At 35.1% G+C, this 21,302-nt stretch overlaps 2 protein-coding genes across 2 annotated transcripts; one reads left to right on the forward strand and one right to left on the reverse strand.

The window, feature by feature from the left end:
• Positions 1-2,319: 2,319 nt before the first annotated feature.
• On the reverse strand, positions 2,320-9,139 carry LOC147409112 (anamorsin homolog 2-like). Its single transcript, XM_086425568.1, has 5 exons — positions 8,636-9,139; positions 8,040-8,206; positions 7,822-7,953; positions 7,533-7,722; positions 2,320-3,000 (listed from the first exon to the last, which is right to left on the reverse strand). Exons 1-5 carry the CDS (start codon positions 8,766-8,768, stop codon positions 2,705-2,707), a joined length of 918 nt encoding a protein of 305 aa, XP_086281694.1. The 5' UTR covers positions 8,769-9,139; the 3' UTR covers positions 2,320-2,704.
• A 4,751-nt stretch (positions 9,140-13,890) lies between these two features.
• Positions 13,891-20,334, forward strand: LOC147409113 (Di-glucose binding protein with Kinesin motor domain-containing protein). The gene is made up of 19 exons (XM_086425560.1): positions 13,891-14,358; positions 15,166-15,467; positions 15,572-15,743; positions 15,831-15,904; positions 15,988-16,171; positions 16,417-16,526; positions 16,601-16,700; positions 16,781-16,867; positions 16,964-17,140; positions 17,238-17,511; positions 17,701-17,862; positions 17,959-18,174; positions 18,258-18,295; positions 18,395-18,558; positions 18,693-18,944; positions 19,046-19,111; positions 19,315-19,386; positions 19,477-19,551; positions 19,654-20,334. The coding sequence occupies exons 1-19, from the start codon at positions 14,100-14,102 to the stop codon at positions 20,161-20,163; spliced, it is 3,294 nt and encodes a 1,097-aa protein (XP_086281686.1). The 5' UTR covers positions 13,891-14,099; the 3' UTR covers positions 20,164-20,334.
• The last annotated feature ends 968 nt before the right edge of the window (positions 20,335-21,302 follow it).

Below are 21,302 nucleotides of genomic sequence, written 5' to 3' on the forward strand. Positions count from 1 at the left end.
ATGTTGGTTTTTTATTTAAATAAAATAAATTTATATAAAAGGTTTTATTAAATTATTAAATGAGTTTTTAAATTTCTTCCGAACGAGATGTATGATCTGAAGAAATGAACAAAAAAGGTTTATTGTATCTAGTTTAAATCTAATTCAAACCTAAGTTCATAAACCCAAATTAATGGACCTAGGTACATGAGGCATGGTTCGTGATTTTTATATTGGTTTATAGATCGAGATTGATTCATTAATTCCAGATAAATCAATTTAACCAGAAGAAATGAATTTAAGGTTGAAAAATATTTTGAGAGAGATATACAATAAATGCATGTACAATGCACCTAAATTGAAAGAATTTATGAGATATGTATCAATTAATAGTGATTCATTAAACCAATTACATCTCCACCACTATATAACCCTCTCCCCCTAATCTCATTGGTTTTGACATCACACAAATCTCACATTTTCTACATCTCTCATCATTTTATTGTGAGATTTATTTTCTTCATCATTTTTCATGAGCATCCTAAAGAGATACGATACAAGTTTCTGCTAAATAGTGCAAACTTGTAGAGGAACAAGATCAAGTCTAGACTAGGTTGAATTCTAGAGATGGTGTTATCGTGTTCCCTTGTACAAACGGGAGACTCTGACTATCTTCAAGAAGTGTTTACGTGCTTCTAAGCCAAGTTGATTTGATCAAAAATTATAATTTTTTGTTTATTTCTTACAACCAAAATCAAGCTTTGAGTTCGAGTTCCAACAAATGATTTCTTCCAAACTTTGATGATGATGCATTAAAGAGATATTTTAGACATTTAATTAAATAATTCTTCAAATGACTTTTGAGAGAGTAATATTTTATTTTATTTAAAATAAAAGACTTCAAATGGTCCATGTTTTTAGTTATCAGACACTTTGATAAAATATTGGTGTTCAATATGTTTTAATTTTGGATTTCTAATGTTGTACATTTTTATTTTGGAATGAATTAAAACATTAGACCTATTGAGGAAGGGAGGTTTTTGTGGCCCAAAATGTTTATTGTATGTGCATGACTAAGGAGGAATCAGCTAATCATTTGCTTATCCATTGTAGTGTTGCAAAGGAGATGTGAGGTCATTTTATTTCTTTGTTTAGAGTGGATTGTTGTTCTTCAGACCTGATTAGAGAAGTCTTAAGCGAGTGACTACAATTGGGATTGGGCTTTCGTCATTCCAAGAAGTTGATTTAGAGTTTAGTCCCGTTTGCTATTTCTTAGGGTGTGTGGAAAGAAAAGAATGCAAGAACTTTTAAATGCAATCTACCCAAGAGTTAATTGTTTCGGTCCTTGGGCTTTTGGTTTTTTTTGTCTTGTTTTGTTTAGTTTTTTGTTTTCTTTTCGGTGCAAGGTGTTCAAAGGATTTTTTTTCGGAGGACTTCTTGGTCTGGTGGGAGAACGTTTGTAATATCGTAGTTCCTTATTTTTTTTCTCATTCTAATTTCAACCACAAATTGTGAGGACTTAGGTATTATTTTCTTCAATATGACTGTTCACATGATTCAAAAGAAGATCTTGATCCCAGCTCTGCATGCTCCTTCAATCTATAACCCTTCTCCATAGTTTAAGTAAACTAAATGAAATTGTGCAAATTTAGCTCAGGTGTTGGGACTAGCAATGGATCATGGGACCTCAATCCAAATGAGTCTAACAAACTTAAAAGTTTTCCATCAATGATGAATGCCAGAATCCAGTATCAGAGTCCAACAATTTGAAATCTATATGACTAGTCAATCTTCGACTTCGACCTACCACACACAACCATGACTAAAGTTGGAACCAGTTGAATTATCCAAACTGCCATGCTCAGATAGTCAATGATGATGCAATAAAGATCCTCAGGATTCAACAGCTAATGATCCTCCAACAGGATCTGCTCTTTGGATAATAAAGGTTGAGACATCATCACTTTTGCACCGTCGAGAAGCTCATCACTTGCAACATCGAGAAGCAGGATCCTCACCTGACCTGCTTCTGCTGCTGTCGCTGTGGCTCCTGAAAGAAACTATCTGCGGTGTAGGTGTTTCGCTATATCATATAAAAGAAAAGTAAAGGTTACCTCTGTTTCAAGAAATTCCCAACAAGACGTCAAGTAACACAGCCCAATTTGGATTCCATTCTGAAAAACCTTGTATAGGCTCAGGGAACACCGAACAGTTTTCTACAATTGAAAAGTGTCCTGAATGTGCATCAAGTCAACAATAAAAAACACAAAAAAACCTGCAACTTGTCCTCCAAGAATATAAATTATACGAAAAGGGACAGAAGCGATAGATATGCTCCAATTCCAAAAAAATCAGGCCTGGCCCAAAAATATTACAAGATATTAATCTCAGAATTTAATACAACAGTCGAGAGGTTTAGATACCTAAGTTCATTTGTTTCTTTCTATATACAACATGGGTCAGAAAAATTCTGAAAGCCCATTAATTTCTCTCTTTTCTACAATAGGCCAAATTAAAATGACAAAAAAAGAAAAGGGTTAGCTTTCTCTTTATGAAAGCGTGTTGGTGTTCCCCTGCTTCTAGAACTAGCCATATTCACATTAAATTTTCTTTGTAGGACATTACATTTACTTTCTCTAAAACTGAGTAGCAATTGCCACTCGATTTCAAACTTGCTGATAGAGCAGAACACTCTAATGTTTTCCCCTCAATGGTTACTTCCCAACTATAAAGCTTCACCCGCCTCTCCCATTACCTGGTTCTTTTCCATTTCAATGACTTGAGTTTCTCGAAGCTGCTGACCACACTGTGGGCTTTGCTCACATTCTTTAGGTCTTTCATAGGTAATTGGCAGAGGGAGTGGCATCTCATAGTTAAGTGGCTGTACTCTACGGTTTTGCATATATTGTCGTCTTCTCTCCCTTTCACGCTCTCTTTGTTCTTCAGTCATTCGTGCCCGACGTCTACGTTGGTAGAGACGATTTCTTTCACGTATCCTATCCCTTAACATAAAACTGTTGTCTGTTTTGGATAGAAAAACAAATGGAGAAGATATACAGTAGTTATCAATCTGTAACAGAAAATTATCTAGAATAAACTAATGAGAACACCCTAAATCTAATAAAAAGCAGATACATTAAAGGGTTCATGCTGCCACAGAAAGGGTTTGTAGTTCTTTTTTCCCGAATTAACGGTGCACAGTGTAAAATATTCCCTGTTGGTAGAGATGGAACTCAATGTTTCATTATAGAAGTGGAGGAATTTAGTAGAAATTGTATATAAATATAGGGACAGCTAGAGAAATGCTACTAAAATGATCGTTGTATCCATCTAAATAGGAGGGAGAAAGGGGGGGGGGGGGGGGGGGGGGAAATCTCATAACTGATACCATCTGGGACTCAACAGGTTGCTATTTCCAGTAAAAGAAGTGGTCTATCTAGGAACCTCTCAATGATCTATATGGTATAATCCACAAACAAGTTGACTTGAATATATAAGGTAATAAAATTATATGGTTTAAATACTATTGTAAAGTACTAATAAAATCAATTCAAGAAAATTAAATAATGATGGTTCATTTTTTCTAATGTTTGCACTTTGCTTAATGCATGCCAACTAAACCAGTACTTTAAAGTTTTGTCGCCAACCTCAAATAGTTGGGATAAGGTACTTTTAATTACAATGATGATGGTGATTTCTTTAAATTAGTCCCATGCAATTCATCATCCAACAGATCAAGCCTTACACTCATTTTGGTGCCAAGCCACAAATCATGTTCCACAATTCCATTCTATGGTTGAAGTATTGTCCCGTCTTGATGATAAAATTGACAGGTACATCATAAAATACCAGAAAACTTATTTAATTAATCAATCCACTTATTTCTGGATAGTAAATGTACTATAAAAGATAATGTTAGTCAACTAAACATCAAGATTTTAGTGGGGTGGTTCTATGATATGCAACGGGATTTTCCTAGTGTATCGTACATTCATACTGTCTAGTATGTTGTTTCTCATTCTATTTAGCTCATTGATACGTCAAATGGAACAAATTTTAAATCATGATCTATCCAGAGTAGTATCCTCCATTGATAATGGCCTTTAAATCATTTCCCTCTAACTAAATCCACACTCATCCCTCTCTCCTTTTTAGTCTTCAATTTGCATAGGCACGCTTCTCACCAATGTAATAGCTTTCCCATGACCAAAACATCTGAAGCAACTCTCCTTTATCCTTTATTCTATAATCTATTGGAGCTATAGCCTGGGCCCTGAGGTATCTCCTGGCCACCATTTCAAACCAATGCCTCTTTTTCTTTTTTTCGGTGAGTAAATTATGCCTATGCCTGTCTCACTAAAATTGCACATCATATACTCTATTTGGTTTTCCCTATTTTATTGATGATTTCACTTTTGCATTACCCCTTTTCGAGTTTCATATACTCACCAAAGGCCTCCTCTTAAATATGAATGGTTAATTCATGTAAAACCATATCAAAAAAGGTACAAGTAGGGGGGTGATCCATGACCATCTCATGGACTCAATTTTACTGATTAGGTCTTGTTTTTAGAAAGACAAATGATATACACATTAACAAACAGAAATCACTATGCAAGTGAAATACATATAAAAGAATCAAGAACTTGCCTTAATCAGCATAAAAGCATGTTGATACGTTATTAGTGCTAATATGATCATTCTTCACTCTTTGGATTGTTGTAAGGATTAAGGAACCCAAGAGGATCGGGATCCCTAATCCGACAATAACAAACACTTATAAAGGGCTGTATCACAAAAACATGGCGATGATTTAAAATCTCTCTCGATATGTCGTGTGCTGTTGAAAACTTGAGACATCTTAAATGAGAGGGTCTGAGACAAACTGAGATTAATTCGTGATGTGGCATTCTTGTTCAACCTAGAAGATGATAAATCTCGACCCCCAAAGACAAAACGTAGCTTTTAACCATAAACATGAGTACACAATGGCATCAATGTTTCAGTGCAGATGAGAGGCATCTTTTTTAGCTCTCATATCATGTTGCAAGGAACTTGTACTAAATATATATGGTGAATATTTCACATAATGTCAATCCAGAATCTAACTATCAATAATATATAGATATGAAAGCAGATGAAGATGAAGACATATAACTTAAGAAGTATCTGAAAATAAAGGTGTCAAAGGGTGCACCTAAAGCGTCCACAAGTGGGTGAAGCACGTAAGCGTCTAGGTGACTGCTTTTGTATTTCACATGTCGTAGAAACTAGGGATTCTTACTAGACAATACCAAGATGAAACTTTCACTACCTTGATGGTATATATGTTAATAACTTTATTCATTCTTGGATACCAGGTTCTTTTCCCCCTTTTTATGAGTAAGATATAAATTTCTCCCTATTTCTATAATGGGAAAATTATCAAAAAAAAACCTAATAAAATAATTATTTCACAAAAAGAATTGAATTTATTGCAAATTACCAAAATGATTCAATGGCCGGTTTTTTCTCTCTCCTCTTTCTCTCTCTTGATTTTTTTTTTAAATCGAATTTTAAAAAAAAAACAACCATTGAATGACCGGTTTTTTCTCTCTTCTCTTTCTCTCTCTTGATTATTTAAAAAAAAACATTGAATAGCCGATTTTTTTCTCTCTCCTCTCTCTCTTTCTTGATTTTTTGAATAGCTTTGCTTTCCCTCTTTTCTTCCTTAATAAACTGTAAGTTCTTTGTGTTTTTACCCCTTTAGATTTTGATTTTTCTCTATTATTACATCATGAGATAGTTGTTCATTGGATGTTTTAATTTCAGAAATCCTAATTATCTAAAAAGGTCTTTATAGGCCAAATTCGAAAGAAGGAAGCTATTTATCATTTGCACCTTGTAAGTCCTTTATTTTTTTTCTCTCTTTTATTTTTTCAAAGATTTTTTATGTATTTATTTCATAAAGAGAAAGAGAGAGAGAAAAAAAATCGGTTATTCAATGTTTTTTTTTTTTTAAATTCGTTTTTTTTTTTTAAATAATCAAGAGAGAGAAAGAGGATAGAGAAAAAACCGGCCATTCAACGGCCGGTTTATTATCATTTTGGTAATTTGCAATAAATTCAGTTCTTTTTGTGAAATAATTATTTTATTATGTTTTTTTTGATAATTTTCCCTTCTATAATTAATAATGAAGCGATGGCTACTGAATGATGGATAATTCCCATGCACTTATGATTCTGTAGTTTTCTATTGTGCCTATCTAAGTTTTCTACTTTCTTCATTTTAGTTTACCTTGTTTTTATTTACCTATCACGATTTTCCTTCCATTGTTCTACAAACTTTATTTTCAGAGCAAGGCTCATGCATAAGCACGTTGATGACCTGATCATTAGGTTTTAACCTTTTTAAACAGTTTTTACAATATTACATAAGATGAAGATCAGAAACATAGAAACGGTGGTTATAACGGTAAAACCAGTGGTACCAAATGTGGTTAAGTAATGATGAAAACAATGATTTACTCATAGTGATGCATCCAGCAGCAAACTGTCAACAATTAACCAGATTGTAGCACAAGCCATCATTTGCATTACATGGATTATTGAAATCATTTAATTGAAAAAATAACAGAATATAATACAAACACAAGTAATTGAGAGAATCACATAAGAGCATCAACAATGAAACAAGAGAAGCTAAAAACTGACCAAAAGCCATGGGTTGGCTAATTACGTGGAATATAAGAAATCTAGACCTTTAGCAGGTTTCGTGTGGTCAAGTAATCTGTATGCATGGTTTGGGTAACAACTACGGGGATTACTTCCTTGAGCATAGCGATACAAATAGTCAATATGAGTGTGGCTATGTCGCATGGTGACAATCATTTTACCATCTAGCTTCTTCATAAAATGGATGATTGTGTACTTTTTATTCGGAACTCTAAATCATAATCTACTAACCAGATGATTTAGTTTTGGGTTCCTTACTTAGATTCCAACCTTTTCCCTTAGTTTTCTGATCACTGTTGATTACTATATACTTCTTTTTAAGCTAATATTTTACTTTAAATGAAACTGCATTTACATTGTAATATACACTAGAGAATCCATGATTATCATCTAGGATCATTTTTACCAAGAAACAAGGTGCTAACTTAGCTAAGTTGGTAAGAATTGTGGAGTGTTGATACCACCGTCACCTCTCCTGGCCACTTACCCTTGCTTGCCTAACCCAAATATATATGGGTTGGGATCCGTTGACCCCTAGAATTACTCGTGAAAAAACACATGATCCCAACCCTTTAAACACAAGATCCAATGGTTGAGATTTATGGGTATAACCCAAATCTCGGAGATACTTATCCCAAGGATAAATCTCAACCATTGGATTTTGTATTTAAAGGGTTGGGATCATGTGTTCTTTTCATGAGTCATTCTTGAGAGTCAAAGGATCCTGACCCTATATATATTGAGAGAGAAAGAGAGAGAGAGAGAGTCCTGGTTTATCAATCAATTTGACAAATAGTACCAGAGCATGTAAATGATCAAAATGAGAGGCAAAATCAAAACCTAGTGGTAACTCGGGTTTCTTTGCATCCTCCATTGTCAGCAAAGTGTTTTCATCAATCAAGTCATCAATGTCCTCAATATGTGGCAGTAATGTGCTACCAACAGAAACCATGGATTTTTCCCCTTGTTGCATTGGTCTCTTCTGAAGAGCAAAAGCTGTGTCGGTATCCCAACGCCTCTTCGCTTTGATCTGTGCTGCCAAAGACATAACAACTTAAAACTAACATTTCTCTATAGGAATATCACTGACTGACAAGAAATAGTCAATCTAAATAAATTATATAATTACCGCAATAAGCTCAAAACTTTGAGGTGAAGAATTAATTTCTGCTGAGTGGTCAATACATTCAGAAGCCTCCAATGAAGTGAAACCCGCAAAGAGAAGATTGCGTTCTAAAGATGATCTTGACTCCCTCAAAACCTGAATCAAAAGCTCCATGCCAAATTCAATGTAGTAAACACAAGGAACCTAACAAAATTACAACAAAATTGATCAACAGGGCTTACGATTTCCTTGCTTCCATCAAAGAAAGTAGGTTCTTGCAAGAATACAGAACCCCCAGGTTTAAGCACTTTTGCCAACTCTAATAACCAAAGCTGGGTGTGAAAACCAGGCTTCTCAGAGATTGAGACAATGTCGGACAACGAAGATGATTTAAAATAAAGATTTCCTTCTGCAAAGAAATTAAATTAATTATCATAATCCCATATTCATGTACTAAGCTACTTATCTATCAAAACAATTCTAATTAGAATAGCCATTTGTACCCAAAAAATGTATTTTTTTCCACTAAAAAAATATTATTTTTTCCTGATTGATGAAAAAAAAGATCCCAACTTGATCAAATTCCTGGTTGAGGCGCGGAATGGGCAAACTTGAAGCAGAACAAATACAAAGAAACACCATGAACTTCAATAAGAAACCATTGAAAAGAACATAAGAGTCAGAACAAGGACACCCATGACATAAAAAACCCTAAATTCCAAAAATCCCGGAAAACCCAAGCCTAAAAAACACGCAAAACAATCAAAATGGTCAAAAGAAAAAGGAAATTGAAGGAGGGAAATAGATATTTAGGGTTTTAGAAGAAGATACTACTGACCCAAAAGAGATGCTTGAGTGACGATTCTCAAATCCTTCAATCCAACCGAGAAATGGTGAAGTGCCCACTCCACAACAGTCGCATTTATCGAAATTGAATCTGTTATTATCAACACCCCATCTTGAAATTCCATTTAGTTCTGTTTCTTCTCTCTCGTTTTTGCAGAGCCACACATACACGGTGTGTTAAAATGGGAAGAAAAGCTTTAGAAATGCAAGGAAACGCACACATACAACACACACACTGAAATGAAATGAAATGTTGTCTCTAAACGAAGCCGAAAGCTTTTGCTGCTTTTGCTTTTGTCTCTTTTATTTTATTTGGGAATTAAAACTCTCAACCGTATAACCTAACTATCAAAGTCTCTCTCTCCCTCACTTGGTTGGTTCTTTCTCACCTGTGTGTCACTACCTAACAGCTAACAAGACCCTTACCCAATACCCACTCTCGTTCGCTTTTGTTCTCCGCTCCGCTCTAACATGCGCCGTGTAATCGTATAGCTCTTCACCATCTAAGTCATGGTTTCAAAACTCGTCCGAACTGAGACCTAACACCCGAGTCGTCTCGACATCGAGCATGGACGAGACGGATGGATAAGTAAATTTTTCGGACAAGATATAAAACCTCAAGTTCATTTTTTATTTTTTTTAAATGAGACATCCCAAATATATCAAAAAACTCATCCGAGACGACTTGGCATCTGGCATGGACAAGACAAGATGCGAAATCGAGTTTTTAAACAATGCATCTAACTTGTCTATCTCATGATTTTAAAACTCGTTTTAAAATCTGGTCACGTCCATGAATGAGACAACTCATCTCGGATGAATTTTTTAATTTATTCGAGTTGTCTCATTCAAGAATATTACAATCGACTTACTTTTAAGAGGTACGTATCAATCCGTCTTATTGTTGGATGATATCAAGACGAATTGAACGAGTTGTCTCAATCTTGAAAATTTAGTTAATAACCATCTCTACCTATAATAAATAAATAAATAAAAGTAATTGTTTTAAAAGAATTTTAATTAATAACCCTATGAAATTGGAGATATTTGATTTATAACCCCCTTCAAAATGGAAGATTAGGTTTACCCTTGACCTTGACCAAAAGTCATTGACCCTTTTGTTGATGATTTAGGTTAATGATTTGAGTTTTAAACATAATTTCAACACTTGTCTGAGATCAAGACGTATTGTTCGAGTCATTTTGATATCGGGCATGAATGAGATGGACATACAAGTCAATTTTTATAACGAGATTTAATACCTCATGTTTATTTTTAAAATTTTTGGACGAGATGACTCGGTATCTGGTATGGACGAGACAATAAACCAGGCTTTAAAATCATGATTTTAAATGATATTTTGAAGGAAAAAAAAAATTCACTGTTAATTGATAAGAGGGTGTGTACCTAATCTTGTATTTTGCAGGGAATAAATCTAATATCACTAATTTCAGAGGTGGATATTAATAAAATTTTCTTATTTTGAAACTCGTCCAATGCCACGTAGATTCAAATCATCTGATCTCAAAAGCAATCGAGTGAGAAGGTCAGTATGCATCACCATCACATTGACTTGCATGAGACCAGAGATGACTTGTTCAATATTTTGAAAATCTAAACCTTATCAAATATATACAATAAATATTTGTTAATAATTTAAGCATTTGTGGTCTATATAAAACAATATTCGAGAGTTGAACATCTTTTAACCTAATTTATACTATAATAATTATTTAAATATTAAAATAAATTATAAAAAATAAATTAAATCAATTTAAAAGGGATTCACTTGTTCCAGAATTTGATAAAATGGACGAGACATATCAACTCAATTGTGGGTGTCTAGATCAAGTAAGAAATCAAGTTTGAAAATCATCCACAGGACTTTCATACCTTATGTACATGGTTCATTAGTTCATTCTATTCGAATTTGATTTGGCTGTATATTACTTTAGAATAAATACGATTATTAAGGTAGGCATAGATCATTTGTTCGTCGACTCCTTAGGTTCACTGGTTTGGCTTGTTTATACATATAATCCACTTGTTTGGTTTTAGGGTTATTTACGTAAGAATGATCAACTTTTGACGAATGTATGATTTCGGCTCACTGTTCATTTTTATTACCAAAAAGTGAATAATAACGAATTCAGAGATCTTTAAAACCGTTGAATTTGTTATCATTCTGAATTTTGTTTTCATGAAAAATGATCATTCATGTTTTGATAATTAAAATATACAATTGGCCGGAATCGTAAATAACTCATTTTCAACTCACGAAATGGTAACTCACCCTTGATTTTAATATACATATTTAAAGCGTGTAAGCAAGCATAAACACAATTATTATGTTAAAATAGTCTTAAGTTATACATAAATAATACATACATTATATATATATATATATCAATAAGCTGGAGTTCTACAGACCCTCACTCATTCCATTAAAATAAAACGAAGTTACAAACGGGCAAAATTACAAATTAAATCATCCTGTAATATGAAAATAAGCTCTTACATCAAAATGACAGAATCTAGAAACATGAAGTTCTAACACACAACGCTTTCTCTAACCAAAAAAATTTGCAACCTTGTTTGTTTCTCTACAAGATAATTCAAATATGCAAAGATACTTGAAATTAGGAAAACAAAACTTTCATATACCCAAAAAACAAAACAAAACATCATACCTAGAAATCATTATCTTATCAAGTTTTGTGTCAAATTAATCAAATTATGATCATACCTGTTGCGTGTGATGTGCGGGGATTGCACGTGCCTTGGGATTAGTCCTTGGACAAGACCACATTCTATGCATGGGTGCCAGTCCGCTGTTTACAAGGGTGCCTGATTATCAATATATATATATATATATATGATCATTTTTGCCTCGTCCTACGGTCCAACCCCAACCCAATGTCATAAAAAGAAACCATATACATATATATAAGGGAAATGTTCAGCACCCTAAGTTTTACCACACATTTTAACAAACGTTTTTTGTCCTACATGGGTTAGAAGTTTTGGAATGGGCTGATTTTTGGTGAGGATGATCTCTATGATTAGAAGATCATCCTCCCCAAAAATCAGCCCATTCTGAAATGTTTAGCCCCATGTTACACGTTGAAAAATCGTGGACCGTCCATTTTTTGTAAACCATTTTTGATGGGGTTAGAAGTTTTGGAATGAGCTAATTTTTGGTGAGGATGATCTCCTCACCATAGAGATCATCCTCATCAAAAATCAGCCCATTCCAAAACTTATAACCCATGTAAGACAAAACACGTTTGTTAAAATGTGTGATAAAGCTTAGGGTGCTGAACGGGACCCTATATATAATCATTAAGTATACAAATAAAATAAAAAAAATGCAAAGAATAAAATGTCCTTTCAGTAACAATTTTTGGGAAAATAATAACAAAATGAATCAATTAAACTCTTTATTTTATTTGCATACCTCACAAATACGGTAGAATTTTTAGGAAAATAGAAGAAAATGGATTTTCTAGGTATATAAAGCAGAGCCTAAGTAGTTTCCCATTTTCTATTTTCCATATATGTTAAGTTCATAAATGCATGTCATGTTGCTTCTAAGACTTGCATGGCAGTCTCAATCAACATCAGTGTCATGGATCGGCCAAATAATATGAATCTTTTTTTTTCTCTTCAAATGTAACTAGTCCTTCAAACGTTTGGAAACTTTTATTTTCTCAAGTCATCACATTTTTAGAAAACATTCACTCTTTTAGAGACTTTTGAGCATGCACCAAAATAGACTTTCGAGCATGCACCAAAATAGACTTTCATAGAAGAATAACAAAAATATCAAAACACCCTTGTCTTCAATCTCCGGCCCCAACATGGTTTTTAAACTCGTTTTGATGTTTCTTCTCATCCACAAATAAGATTGAGACTGAGTCTTCTCGGACATCTGATTTATTTGAGTCATTTCGAACAAGATTTTTTTTATTTTAAAAAAGCCTTATAATTAGAACAAACCATGCCTTTGAAATGACTTGTCTACTCGTCTCATTGGCATATGATACCGAGACAACTCTGACAATCATCTTAGTCTCAAATGAGATTTAAAACCATGGCCCCAAAACCCTAAACCATTAATTTTACTTTTCGACCCATCTTCCTCAACCTTTAGGGTGAAATATTTACACCCCTCATCTTCAACCTCAAGATTTTATCTCTCTCAACCTTGGATTCTCAATAATAAATTAATTTAGGTTTAGGGGAAGGTGAATAAATGGATTTTTTTTTAAATGAATGATAACAATCAGACAATTAATTCTATAGAAGACATCCTCACGAAATCGTGTACTTCCTAAATCTTTACAATCGTGGTGGGCAAACTTGAGAAATTTTGTTCTAAAATTCTCCTAGTGAGGTGATCTTGATCAAGAAATTAATGACATATTTATCTATTTTTATATATTGACCATATTTTTTTTAATCACTTTATCTTTATCGATGATGAAAGATAAAATTATAAATTAATGAGCTTAATCAAATATACAAGTACTTCTAATAAACGATAAATTAAGAGAAAGTTGACAGAAATAGCTTGGGCATACTCACTTGAGTTCAATATACTCCTCTAATTAGGTTAAGTGTAAGCGATCCAAAGCACTGTCCCACTCCTATGGCAACATACGATGCCTACGTGACATGTTTTGAATGGTGTTTAAACATTGGACTGTGAGCTTTGTAGAAAACGGTTTGGTTATTAGTCCAATGTGTTAAAACTCCTACCTAACTGTGCCACATAGGCTCGTTGTGGATCCTGATTATTAAAATAAATATTCAAGTTGAAGATCTTAAAAATAAGAGAACAACCAATGGAAACATGAATCAAGACAATGAAAGCATATCCAAGTTATTTTTCAAATAGAAGACGCGACGTGGACCGTTCATTCAATCTCACTTTTTTTTGGGAAAATTGAATTGGATGGGATTTGTAACCCTAAATATTTTGCCACACTCTTCCTTCAAAATGGGAAGTATTCTTTGGTCCTCTAAACTAAAACTAGTCATGGTTCTGTCCCGCCTCTGTTCCATTGTTCCACGTGTAAAAAACAGCTTCTCATTCTAAGGTGGCAATCCATGGATACGCAGCGACTCTGATTTGGTCCGGCTGAGCAGGACGGTACATACATTCATTCAAATTAAAAAGGTATGTTTTCCTACCGTTAATAAGAAGCGCCATAGAGAGCCTCATAAATTCAATCGACCCCACCATGGTCCCGAACCACAAAAGGAGAAACGGTCAGTCGATTTAAACGGTCATATAAATTTGAAATTTGAAGATTTTACCGTTCATCAGTGAAGAAAAGTGGAAAAAAATAAGAAAATCTCAGCTCCTCGCCTCCTCCAAACGCAGTAAGGGTTCCCTTCTTGTTGCATTTGAAGATCTTGGGGTTTCTTTGACTACCCAGAAGTCTCGTTCGATGGAAGAAAATCATAGACATACTTCCCACCACATCCCAGTAACCCTAATACCAGATTCCTGTTTTTCTAGGGTGTATGATATCGATAAGGATCTACCAAAGATCACATCGCCTTTTCTGAATCAAGATAGATCTTCGAGACTTTGGCACAAAGACTCTGGTGAGGACGACGACGACGACGAAGCTTCATTAGATTCGATGCTCTGTAGTTCGGGTTCAAGACTTGTTCCTTCCGGGTTCACAGAGATTGATTGCACGGGTTAGCAGTTCTTGTCTTTAATTTCTGCAGTTCTCTTTTAATTTGATCAGTTTTTTTTTTTCAGATCTTGGATACCCTTTTTTTTTCTTGGACAGATCTAAAACCTTATCATCTTCAACTGAAAAATCAGATCTAGGGTTTTAAGTTTTATTGGCTATATATTTTGACATTTGAATGAGGTTTTCCCCCATATTCTCAATTAGGTTGAAGGAAATTTAATGGTTCAAACAGTCTTGGCTCATTCCTTGAGATGTAATGGGGAGTAATTAAGCAATATATAGTGGCCATTGTTCGATGCAGTAAGCATTGATTTAAGCTTAAGAATTAGTTTGATCTATTTATTTAGTATTTACATGATTCTAATGTATATGAAATCATGGATTTTTCTACATAGGGAGGCAAGCCTTTTTTTAAATATAATTAGAACATTATATTCCTTTTTATCAAATTTGGTATACATGGGAATTAGTTTGATCTTTTTTTTCCCAGATCTTGGATTTTTTGTTTTTTCTCAGATTTAGGGTTTATCAATGTAAGGCATAGTGTTAAAAAATTGAGGTTTATATCCTTCCCCCTTAGTTAGTTCTAAATCTCATACAAACACATAATAATCAGAACTCAGCATTAGAATAATTAGATTACAATGGGTGTTCCATCACTTGGATGCATTCAAGAATTTCGTTTGTTAGACAGAGTTGGGTTTGTAAACTTGGACAGCTTAGTTGGTGAGGGCTTGTTGTGTTTTTATTTAACGTGTTTTCTTTTCAACCAGATTTAAGTTTCTTAGTATTTGTTCTCTTGCACCAGAGGATTTTGTGATGTTTGTGAATGCTGGAGGTGGTGAGGATTTAAGGGAAGGGGATTCCAATATGAAATTCAAGCCCGATATTGGTTTTCAAGGTGGACATGTTTCGAGTACAAGTGAGAGCATTATCGACGGTGGTGATTATTCATACATTTATCAGTCTGCACGATGTGGAAATTTCTGTTACAAGTTTCAAAATCTCCTTCCTGGAGATTATTTTGTTGATCTTCATTTTGTGGAGATCGTATTCACGAACGGACCTAAAGGAATGAGGGTCTTCAATGTCTTTGTGCAAGAAGAGAAGGCAAGACAATTTTTAAATAAAAGCTTTTACAATTTACTGTTTTTTATTTAAAAATGAATCTTTGATCAATACTGAGGAATACCATTATTGGGCAACGATGGCAGGTTTTGTCTGAACTTGATATCTACTCTATTGTTGGAGCCAATAAGCCTTTACGGCTGGTCGATGCTAGGGTTTCTGTTGGGGAGGATGGAGCAATTGTATTAAGGTTCCAAGGAATTCATGGAAGCCCAGTTGTTAGTGGGATTTGCATTCGAAAAGCATCCAAATTATCAGGTATATTTTGCTGTTTAATATGACATCCAATTAGATTTAACAGTTCTAATTAGACTTAACTTGAGCTGTGTTGCTAATATAATTCAGCTTCCGAGGTGAAGAAACCTGAATATCTCATATGCAACAGCTGTGCTTCAGAAATAGAAGTTACTACGACTCAGGTGAGAAAATCAACATAAGATGTAGACTACACACTTTGAAGCAATCTGGGTGGTTGTTGATTTGTTCTTTCGAGTGATTGTAGAATAAACTTATGCAACTGAAATCTATCGCCAAGTATGAGAAGAAGATACAAGAATTGACTAGCCAATGTCAGCTTCAAACAAATGAATGCCACCAGGCTTGGATGTCTCTGAGAGCTGCAAATGAACAGCTAGACAAGGTTAGGATGGAACTCGACGATAAGATTTTCAAAGCTGACTCCTTAGGTAAGTGAGATCAAATTGGATTCACTAATTATCACACTGTTTTTTAAGGATGGAAGAAATATGGACTCTGTAGAGATTCTATAAGTTGATGGGCTGTGGTCATTTTAGTTGGGTCTTTTTTTTTTTTTTTGCATGGGAGATCATCTAATGCCGTGACCATATTTTTCCTTAGAAGGGTGGCTTAGATTGCATCCTCTTAAAACTTGTAATTGGATTGCTTCTTATCCTCCTCTGGATTATTTTAGATCGAGCAATGGAAAAACAAGCGGCAAATTTGAAGGATGTTTCTAGTAGGTATGAACGCGACAAAAAGTACTGGGTTGCAGCAATTAATGATTTAGATGAAAAGATCAAGGTAACAAGAAGAAATTCGTTTTCTTATTGAATTAGAGCTAAGTTTTCAGTTGCACTAATTAGATCTTTTTGCAGACTATGAAAAGAGAGCAATCCCAGCTTTCCCATGATGCGCATGAGTGTGCTGATTCAATTCCCGAATTGAATAAAATGGTCTTTGCAGTTCAAGCCTTGGGTATGTTTTGAGTCCAAATTTGTTTGCAAATTGTTGATGTAATTTATGTATTCATGGCTCTTGATGTAATCTATTTATAGTTGCACAATTCGAGGATCTAAAAATGAAGTACAGCGAAGAGCAAGCCAAGAGAAAGAAGTTGCATAACCAAATTCAGGAAGCAAAAGGCACGTTTTATTTTAGGATTTTGATGGTGTGTCATTAATATACTCAGCATTCTAATCAAGTGACTTAAGATCTTTCTTTTAATTGTTATATTTCAGGGAATATTAGGGTTTTTTGTAGGTGCCGCCCATTAAGCAAGGAAGAGTGCTCAGCTGGATATTCAACTGTCGTAGACTTCGATGCAGCCAAGGATGGAGATCTTGGGGTATTTACTGGTGGCTCCACAAAGAAGAGCTTCAAATTTGATCGCGTTTTTACCCCAAAAGATGATCAAGGTATGTGTATATTATACTCAATTTCCATGCCTAACATAACATACTAGGAATATTTGCAAATATTGATATTGACTTGAATTTTTTTTGTTATTAACAGTTGATGTGTTTGTGGATGCTTCACCAATGGTGGTTTCAGTCTTGGATGGATACAATGTTTGTATATTTGCATATGGGCAAACAGGGACTGGAAAGACTTTCACAATGGAGGGTACCGTGAATAACCGAGGAGTCAATTATAGGACTTTAGAGGAGTTATTTAAAATTGCCAAGGAAAGGAGTGAAACTTTCACATATAGCATATCTGTTAGTGTGCTCGAAGTCTACAACGAGCAGATCAGGGACTTGCTTGCTACTTCACCATCAACAAAGAAGTAAAATTGATTATCATTTGTTCCATAAAATGACTCAGGAAAACTCAGCAGAGTTCGTACATCTTTTAAGCCTAAGGGGGAGTCCCTGAACGTGACTCATTAGGCCTAAAAAATGTCTTATTTTTTGGGGAGTAATGAATCAACAAGTTTTCTAATTATATGGAAATTTGGGTTTGGATTGTACTGTAGGTTGGAGATAAGGCAAGCTTCTGAAGGGGTTCATCATGTTCCCGGAATCGTGGAAGCTGAAGTTGAGAACATAAAGGAGGTCTGGAATGTACTGCAGGCTGGAAGCAATGCCAGGGCTGTTGGATCTAACAATGTGAATGAGCACAGTAGTCGATCTCACTGGTTAGTGGCAACGAGGCTTTTCTTCCCATTTATGTTCTTAATCATGAAAAATGTGTTTATATTTATGTAGTTTATTCTTTCTCCACTTTTATTCAGCATGCTTTGTATAATGGTAAGAGCAAAAAACCTGATAAATGGGGAGTGCACCAAGAGCAAGCTTTGGCTTGTGGATTTGGCTGGCAGTGAGAGGCTTGCCAAGACTGATTTGCAAGGGGAACGACTCAAGGAGGCTCAAAACATCAACAGATCACTTTCAGCTCTTGGGGATGTCATATCCGCTCTTGCAAACAAAAGCAGCCACATCCCTTATAGGTTTATATCCATAGCTTGCTTATATGTCTGACTAACTTTGTATCAGTTTTCATATTCTGATTCCTTTCTTGGGGCTTTGACAGGAACTCCAAGTTGACACATTTACTTCAAGATTCATTGGGTAAGTCTTAGTTGACATACTAGATTAACTAATCAGATTCTTAAATATTATTGTTTCTTTCTTTTGTTGACTCTCTCCCCCCCTGATTTATGCTTGCAGGGGGTGACTCTAAAACTCTGATGTTTGTGCAAATCAGCCCTTCAGAAAATGACTTGGGTGAGACATTAAGTTCATTAAATTTTGCGACTCGGGTTAGGGGCATTGAGATGGGTCCTGCAAAGAAGCAAGTTGACACGGGTGAGCTGCAGAAGATGAAAATGATGGTAAGTTGCTATTGGAAAGCACTTTCTTTCATTAGTTAATTAATCTTTCTATTCTAATAAGACCTGTCGTTTTACATTGATGAGCTGAATGTGCGTTGCCACTAACATTTTTCTTGTTTCTAATTTTCCTAAAGCTTGATAAAGCAAAGCAGGAATCCAGATCTAAGGATGAGCTCCTACGCAAGCGAGATGAAGACTTTCAAAACTTGGAAAACAAGGCAAGATCCAAAGATAATTTTTGTAAAAACCAACAGGAAAAGGTCAAAGAACTCGAAGTGCAGCTTGATTCAAAGATAGAGATGCACAACCAACTGGAGAAGCAACATTGGCAACTGATAGAGAAATTGAAGGGGAGGGAAGAGACTTGCACCAGCCTACAACACAAGGTTGCTCTTTAGATAAATAATTTGATTTTGCCTTCTTCTTTTTTTCCGTCATAGGCAACCCAGCAACCGTTTGATATCTGACTTTATTTTTTCTGTTAAAGGTGAAGGAACTTGAAAACAAGATGAAAGAGAGAGACTTCTCAGAGTCTATGGCACTTCAGCAAAAGGTTTGTTCTTCACTTCAATAACTAAAAACGAGAAAAAGGGGCAACCCCCCCCCCCCCCACACACACACACACACACCCGTGTCCTGAAAATCCATTGCATTGGAAGTGGAGGCACAAGTACAGTAAACCATGAATGGAGACAAAACACGTTCCTTGGGAAAACGAAGCAAGAAGTGTTTAACTAATTCCATTATGTTCCACAGGTTAAAGAGCTTGAAAACAAACTGAAAGAACAAGCCCAACAACAGTATGAGTCCGTGATCCTTCAACAAAAGGTTGTTGGCTTGTTGCAACTAAAGGAGATGTCTTTGTCTTCTTCTCACGAATTGTAGATAATAACTTATGTTATCTATTGTGACATACAGATTAAGGAGTTTGAAAAGAAGCTGAAAGAGAAAGAAACAGAGCAGAATTCGGAGTCCTTATTCCTTCATTATAAGGTTCGTGCCAAAACATATGAAACAATACTTTTGTTGGATACTACTTTAGTTATAGAGAATAGAAAGCTTCAAATGCTGATATCTGTTCTAATGATATGGCAGGTTAAAGAGCTTGAAGACAGACTAAGAGAGCGAGATAGATGGTCAGAGTTTATAAATTCAGCTGAGAAGTCAAGATCCACTCCGAATGAGGTAAAAGCCCAATTAATCGAGGAGTCTGTGAGTGATTATGATCCCCAGATTCTAAGGAGCTCAAACTCAATCAACCGTGTGACAAATCAGGAGTCTGATTTGCTACGAGGGACTGACTCCCTTCGGGAGATAAGAAGGAAAAGAGAAATTAGAAATGGCGAGATTGAGAACACTTGTGGCATATCAATTCCTTTACTAGAGAAGAAGATGGTGCCAAGCGAGTTGAAAAAAGCTAGGCAAATCCCAAACGAGTTGGAAAAACCTAGTAGGCAAAGCGACCCATCAAAGGCATTAGCAAGGTTTACGAGGACAACAAAAACAGTTACTACTTCCCAAAGGCTTTCTTCCCACAGCAGAGTCAATAGAGATCAGGTTGTAGGAATCAAAGACAGAGATAAAACTAGGGGTTGGTTGAGGTAGAGGAGTAGGGAAGTATTCAACAATTTTTTTTTTCCTTTCTAAGAGTTAAATCTGCATTTCACGAGTGCTATTAATTTGTACTTCATTTGTGTATGAAGCTGAAAGTAAATTTTCTCTTTTGAAACTCTGTAAAATCCTGCTTGAAGAAAACATCTCTTATATGCTTATTGATCTGATGATCCTTCACAATTTCGTTACAAAAACAACGATGAATCAAGCTCTATCTTTTTGACATGCATCGGCGACGAGTTTATCTCATAACATAGAATTAAAGACCGTACTAGACAACTAGTGGAATGATAAAAGAGGGGTGCATCATGAAGTAAAATATTGTCAAACCCTTAACATGGGGATAGCTTGTGAAAGTGGTTTAATGGCAAAATAATCCATTTTCTCTCTGTCCCATGCCATAAATCTTCTTCCATCAACTTTGTTATAAAACCAATCAACAAAAGTAGATGTTCTCAACCATCTGATTCTCCCTGCCTTACTGAAAGTTGGATCCAGAGTATGTGTACGTCATGTATATTGATGCGGTGCTTATCATAGGCCAGCCATTGCTCTCAGTAAAACAATTCTCAAGAGGACGAGTGGTTGGGCTTTAAAGTGAGAGATATGGGCCATAGTGACAAAATTCTCCGATATTTCACATTTTTTTTTCAATGGATAATCCAAAATTATTCACAAAGCTTTGAAAAGTACATTTTTATATTACATCTTAATATGCAATTTATAAAAAATAAAAAAAATTAATATTATGTTAAGTAACAGTATATTTTTGCCTTTTCTGATTTCTTTTCCTCGAAAACTGACTTTGTCACTAAGATATGGGTATGACAAAGAGTCGTTTTTTGCTCACAGACTCCTTAGTGCTTCAAGCATACAAGCATAGTTTTGTAACTATCAAGGGCACTTTTGTAAATTAAGAATGCCATTCAATACACGTGGATACATGTGATTGGTGGATCCCATATTTCTGTGAGCGAAAAAATTTCTCGTATGACAAAGGGTGGGAGTTGATCCCTCTTCCATGGAAATCTTGCCCCCATCCACCATATTAGGCCCTTCCTTTTATACATTCTAGGAGGTGGCATGTGCAAACGCACATGTATTACAAAAAAAATCAGGATTTATGCTTT

This window comes from Akebia trifoliata, chromosome 2 (assembly GCF_017979445.1).
Source record: "Akebia trifoliata isolate Shusen 1 chromosome 2, ASM1797944v1, whole genome shotgun sequence".
NCBI lineage: Eukaryota > Viridiplantae > Streptophyta > Magnoliopsida > Ranunculales > Lardizabalaceae > Akebia > Akebia trifoliata.